Genomic DNA, 6,882 nt, shown 5'->3' with positions numbered 1-6,882 from the left:
TTCACTGTTGCTCGGGTTTCGGGGACCCCGTCGGGTGTCGGGCACGCGCGGGTTTCGGGGGCGGGTGCACGTTGTCATCCGAAATGAGGTTCGGGTTCGGGGCGAGTTTTATTCTCCGGTTTCGGGGGCGGTTCTGCTGAAGCTCCACCTGACCCCGACCCGCCCCGTTGCCATCCCTACCCCGGGGCCACCCACCTCGCCGCGCCCGTCCGTCCACCTCCAACCGACTGACCGGCTCCCGAGCCACCCGACCACTCGGCCAGATGCCGCCGCTACGCCCCCCGCCGCCGCGGCTCCTGCTCAACAACGTCTCGTGCATGCGGAACGCGCAGACGGTGCTCCGGGACATCAACCTCAGCGTCCACGACGGCACGGCCCTCGTCCTCACCGGCGCCAACGGCTCCGGCAAGACCACCCTGCTCCGCATGCTGGCGGGCTTCTCGCGGCCCTCGGCGGGGGAGATCCTCTGGAACGGCCACGACGTCACCTCCTCGGGCGTGTTCCAGCAGTACAAGCTGCAGCTCAACTGGATGTCGCTCAAGGACGCCGTCAAGGAGAAGCTCACGGTGCTGGAGAACGTGCAGTGGTTCGAGCTCCTCGAGGGGAAGGACGGCAGCAGGGCGGGCCCGGCCATCGAGCTCATGGGGCTCGGCAGGCTCATGAACGAGAAGGCCAGGATGCTCTCCATGGGGCAGCGGAAGCGGCTGCAGCTCGCTAGGCTGCTAGCCATCGACCGCCCGATCTGGCTGCTGGATGAGCCCTCCGTCGCGCTGGATGCGGATGGCACTAGGCTGCTCGAGTACATCATCGCGGAGCACCGGAAGAAGGGTGGGATCGTGTTCGTGGCCACGCACCTGCCCATCGAGATTGAGGATTCCATGTCCCTTCGGCTTCCGCAGAGGTTCCCCCGGAGGAAGACGCTGGTTGATCTTGTCCATTGATGTCAATGTGAGCACAGGAGTTTAGCTGTATCTCTCTAATTCTTCTCCGGCTATCTGTCTGAATGCTGTTGGAGCAATTTTGGCTGGTGCTGCGTTTGTGATTCTATATTCGGGAAAACATGGACAACAAATTCACAATGTTGATATATGTGGAGCTGTTCTTTGTGATCATGGTTTTGATGCATTGGTCCATGTGTTCTACTTGCTGGTGGAATCTTCTTTTGTTTCCTATTCATGGTGCAGTAGGTTTTACTGATGAATTGCTTATCCCATCTGAAGCTTCAAGTGGTGCAAACCGGGAACCTTGACCAAATTTGCAGACCTTTGTACAGGATCAGGTAACTGATGTGTGGTTTAGGAACATCTGTTTTCTCACACTTTTATGCATCGATTAACATTGATTTATGTCCTAACATCCGCGTTCAGTCTGATCCTGTTTATAATTTTACAGCTTAGAAATCTTTGTGCAGCTATTCCTGTCACCGCAATATGTTCAGTACAAGTGGCTGGCTGCATTTCCAAAATGTGATGTCGTGTTTAACAGATAAATAAACGATGTTTGATCTGCATTTAATAGTTATCCACTTGGTTTATCTCTTCTGGCAGCCTTAGTTTACATATCGTTTGTGCTCATGGGAATCCTCTGCATAAATCAGCAAGTTTACTTCTCTAGCAAGCTAATCCTAGTTTTAATTGTACAAGCAGAATTCTGAGAAATAAGTCATTTCTTCAAGTTGAGGCATTTCTATTTTTTTCGAGTGCTATGTGTAAGTCAGGATAGGCAGTACCTTGCAGATTTACTGAGAACTTACTGATTGGATATTAAACTAAGTATCAAAATCAGTCGTCCAACTGGACTTGTGCTGTAGTGAGAACCACATTGCGAAGTGCATGTCAGAACATAATAAGAAAGATCAATACATTGTCTCCATGTCATGTAGTCGTGCAGACTATTTTTATGGTGTCTGATTGGCAATTGGCATGCATATTTTGCACACTCTGGACAAAATGGAGCCACAATAGCATTTTTTCCATTGGTACAATGTGTACTTGGTTATTCAGTGCTCCCACCCATCCTTGTCTGCTGAAAAAGATTCTAATATGGTGTATTCGTAAATAGAGGCCACACGTTTTCTTGAGGAAGTAGCTTGCTCTTCAAATTTATTAAACAGTTCTGACCCCCTGTGTACCATCGAATACCAATAAAATTTCTGTGTTCTGTAAGCTGTTTCAGGTGTCAATCCATAGCACGCTGTTTAGGGCACATTCACTTACATTTCTGCCAGAAGTATCTTTTCTCTTTCTTGAATGTAGTTTTCAAACATAATGTAATAATTCTTATATATATGTAGTTGTCCTATGAAGTTGAACTTCTCAGCAATAATTGAAATGTTCTGATTCTGGAAGCAAAAGCTGATATAAAAGCAGAGTGACTTCCTTGTGGGAAGTTTGAAACTTTGAATAAGAAATTGATGTCGCCAACCAATGCCAACCATGGAGTCGATAGAAATATAGTCTGTATATCTATGTAAATTCTTTACTATTGATTTAATAGATGGTTTACCTGCCAACTTCTAGCTGTTCCAAGTTTAATTAACACCTTCTGTTATTTATCATTCTGGATATATTATCCTTTTATTATATGTACAAACAGCTTGATATATTGTGATTTCTTTTTTTAACCATGTGCTTCTTTCTAACCTTTAAGAAATAGTATCTGCAGAAATTTATACATCATGCAGAGATCTGTCTTCATACAGCGAAAAGAAAGCCAAAGAACAATGTAAGTCTTACAGAACTCTGCACATTATTGATATGTTTTTGTGATTTTATCTGAATTTCTTTCTTTATCATCCGATGTGTGCATCGGGTATACTAGATTGTCCTGTGTTTGCTCTCACAGTACACTGGTGCAGGCTGTAAGAAAAGAGCAGTGAATGCAGCAGAAATAAGTCTCTGGGGACCATTGGATGTGCTCTGTGACCCCATTCTGGAGGTAGCTGGTCCACTATTCAAGACAAGGTATAAATTACTTCCCAGGCCAGCACGGAGCCACCAATACTACATAAATGCATGCTGTTCTTATGCTGTATTTTGTTTGGTTGTCACCACTTCTCTAGGCCCCGGTCTAGAGGTTTCTAGTGTCGAATCTTTGTACAATGGATCAGGATTTGAACCAATCTTCATATCGCAAGTGATCAGGTTTTGCCTGGATCTTGGTTAAGTTGACTGCTGCTCATTCTATGTTCAAAAAGAAAATGGCCTTTTTGTGGATGAAATTTTATTAGGATTTTGGCTATCTGGTCCAATATGATTGAAGTTGAAAGGCTTTAGCAGTTTTGATTACTTAAAATTAGATCGTCTCTAGTGCGCTTGCCTTGTTTTGTATCTTCGGTCAACATTTCTTTTCTTTCATCTTTTACTATTTTGTATCCGTGCAATACACAACACACCAGAACTAAGTTGAGTGATAAAATCACCAAAAAATAGCTTAGAATGCCTTGGCATATGAAAATCCATTTATTATAGACATACCCTCACAATTAGTTACAATTAAGGGTTCGTGGATCTGGAAAGAGTGGTGTGAAAGGGCGGAATGCATATAAGCACCAAGAGTACATGACTAGGAAAGGGATGCTTCAGAAGAGATTCATTTCGTTTCTTGAAAAATTGCAATGATTGTTTTGCTTACTCTTGTAGGTCATGCATATAGTTAATATATTCAGAATATTTTCCTTCTAGTAATTCTTCTTTAAATTTTCCCTTCATATATTAGGAGGTAAATTTACCTCTTTTACTATTCTTTTCAGGACATGAATCTTAATTATGTTTGACTTGTGAAGTAAAGAGAGAGAACTCACTTGACTGAAAAAGGAAATTCCAAGGTCCAAAGATGCACAAGTTTTAGATAGCAGGTTAGCCTCTTAGTGTTGATTTTCCTTTCTAGCCTAGCTTCTGCAACCCCAAGTGCTGATTGGTTGTAGTTTGATATAAACTCAATATTTGCATTTGTACCTGCTTGCAATTAGGTGAAACTATAAACTAGGAAAGAAATGATTTGCCTTTCTAATGCTGATTAACCTTCATATTACTTGGCAGCCTAGCTTTGATTTGGATAGTTGAAACAGTGTTGGGAGTTATGTGGTTGTTTAATTCATCAATTGAGTAGAAGGAATATGACAATGATGCCTATACTATATTTATGGAGCTAAAGCAAATGTTGCTGGCATTCAAGTGTCATGTTGATTTTGCTTTAAAGGGCGATGATCCAAAAGGGAGGGGGGGGGGGATCTGTTTTTGATTAAGTAAACAATCATGGGCCCAACCCTTATAAATACGACCAAGTGAAATTGATCATCATGCCGGCCTTTTGTTAGGACACTCTTTAAAGACTGTTGTCTTTGACTATTACATCAAACATTTAAGCACAGCCTTGGAATCCTATACCATGGAGATTCCTTAAAGGGAGGCAAATAACGGGTGCACAGAGAAGGCCTTATTAATACACATACTAATGTGAAAAGGTGTAGTAAAGCGCTTGATCCCCCAAAAGTCTAGGAGTGAGACACGAGGCATAAGTCATAATGTATTGCTTTTAGTACCTTCTCTCTAGGGCATACTATAATAACTGCAGGGGCTCCAGTGTCAATACCACTCTGTTTCTGGATATAGAGTTTAAGCAACAGAAGAAACAGCAATTGACATTTCTACTTCAGCCAGAACAATAATACAATTTAGTGGTCCCAACATCTCAATGTCAATGTGACATTATTCATGGTACAAGTCGAATTATGTATGGATTAGGAAGCAATACTTGCAGCTTTATCATCTAATCAGATCTATCATCTGTGGTAAGATAAAAGTTATGATAAAAGTTGCCACATAACTTATGATAAAAGTTTCTTCAACAAACCTTTAGTGTTGGCTTTACGCAATGGTAGTTTTTACTCTGTTTACTACAATCATCTGCATAGTGTGTGTTTATTGTGATGCTGACAGCTAGGAAATATACTTTATATGCAAAGTAAGAGATAACTATTAAGCTGAATTTAGGATTGGCAATTCCTGGTTATGGGTCCCAGGACAGTAATGCATGCGCAGAATGCAGCCACATCTTCAGTTCTAGACTTCTAGCCATTTTGGAGAAAAGAAAGATGGATACGTGCCTGATAATTAGAAGCTACTTGTCATGCACTGCATCCATGGGTTAACTGTATGGAAATGAAGACGCCTTGGTGTGCTGGTTGGGTGGAGAATAGGGCTTGTTTCACTTTCTGGATTTATTGTCCTCCCTTCATCATTGAATATTTCAATTCTTGACAGGAATTTATCCATTGGAGCAAGTTGCACTCATGAGCGGTAGATATCACCATCATCATGGCTTAATGCTAGGGTTGGTTAGAGGTTTCTCTATCTGAAAGACTGGCGTACCTAGCCTACCACACACTTAGCGATCTCTCTTGAAAATTTCCATAATCATTTGGAGAAATTGCAGGACCAGCTGTATGAGTTTCATGCAATGAAATGGAAAGAGAGAGAAGTAGATTTATATTTGTAAACGCCAAGCCAACTGAATGGGTTCCATCTAAATCTAGGTTGCTTGATGCGGTAGAGAGGTCTGCACACTAGGATTATGCTGAGTATATTTCATAGGTAATGGTTTCTTGTTGATGAGTGTTGCTTGTTGATCTACATACGTGTTCGCCTACAGGGTATCTGAGAATGATCTGTAGCCTACAGTTGTGTGGTTGTGTTATGCTTTCTAGGTGCGAGTATCTTTTCCACACATTAAAACTCTATACCTAGGCGCTATGACATAGAGTAGAGCCACAAAGTGTACATTTGAATCATAAGAATGTATTGTTGAGTTGTTGGTAATTACACTATGTCACCAATATCATTAGAATCCCGTTAGGCCATCTCCACGGCTGGTGATGATGAGTGGTCCCCTACAAAACAGATGGATTCCATCGCTATGGAAAGGTATGAAACAAGCACAGTGAGATTTGTCAACAGAGACAGCTATGATAGCTAGTGGACTGGACATACAAATGGATATTAGGGACTGTAAATATACCGTGTATATGAAGTGTTGTAATCAGTAAAAGTTGCATATAAAGGACAATTCCTTTTCTTGGACTAGACAAATAAATCTAAAGTAGGAAGTGTATTCATAAGTGTAGTGATCAGTAAAGATGGCTAAGAAACCATGCTATTTGAGCTCCAGCTGTCTGCATATTTTTCTAAAAAAGTTGATCTTCACCCAGTCAGTTGCCTGTGACGGTACTAATCGATGTTAAATCATTCTGATCTATCTATTCTCAAATCTCAACTATTGATGGGTTAATGGGTATCTGGTGGAGCACTTAGTACTCGGGCCTATTAATTATCCGTTACTTTCCACAATCAGGTGCTTTGATCATTGTACCTTCCACATCAGTTTAATTCTGATATTGTTTGTACAATGGCAATCTGCGAGCCTTTGTTAGCCGCAATGCCCTTTTTAAATCCCATAAGCTGTTACAGTTAAGAAGTCCAATCAATCATGCAACTGATGTCAGTAATGGCTTGTAAAGGAGATTTATTTCTTTTGACAGGACACGTGTAAGGACGGATTTGCACAGGGAGCTTGCATCCAAGGAGAGGCGGCGAAGGGCAATGGCGAGGGAAGCACGGCCGGCTGCACTGAACAAAAGGAAAGGAAAAGACAGTCCACAAGGGCTCATAGCAATAATAACTTCTCAATGAATGACAAGTAAGCATCCTGCGATTCTTTCTCCTCAATGCAATAAAATCCTATTCCTTCCAAAGAAAGCCTAATGGTGCCATCATTAGTTGGATCATATAGCCCCGTACGGCCTTCTGACAGTCCTTTCTTGATTGACATCGACTCCACATATTTGACCGTGATAATGAAACCTGATTATCGGGCGGCACTACT

At 42.1% G+C, this 6,882-nt stretch overlaps 1 protein-coding gene across 1 annotated transcript; it reads left to right on the top strand.

Annotated features, from left to right (window-relative positions):
- Positions 1-6: 6 nt before the first annotated feature.
- Positions 7-1,119, top strand: LOC101784386 (ABC transporter I family member 1). Its single transcript, XM_004976838.3, has one exon. The coding sequence runs from the start codon at positions 264-266 to the stop codon at positions 939-941; it is 678 nt and encodes a 225-aa protein (XP_004976895.1). The 5' UTR covers positions 7-263; the 3' UTR covers positions 942-1,119.
- The last annotated feature ends 5,763 nt before the right edge of the window (positions 1,120-6,882 follow it).

The sequence above is a fragment of the Setaria italica genome, chromosome VII (assembly GCF_000263155.2).
Source record: "Setaria italica strain Yugu1 chromosome VII, Setaria_italica_v2.0, whole genome shotgun sequence".
NCBI lineage: Eukaryota > Viridiplantae > Streptophyta > Magnoliopsida > Poales > Poaceae > Setaria > Setaria italica.
Note: the sequence above shows the minus strand (reverse complement) of the source record. Positions and strands in the feature narration are given on the sequence as shown.

Excerpts from the sequence above, each read along its gene's own strand:
- LOC101784386 (XM_004976838.3), top strand. The coding sequence starts at position 264 with ATGCCGCCGCTACGCCCCCCGCCGCCGCGGCTCCTGCTCAACAACGTC.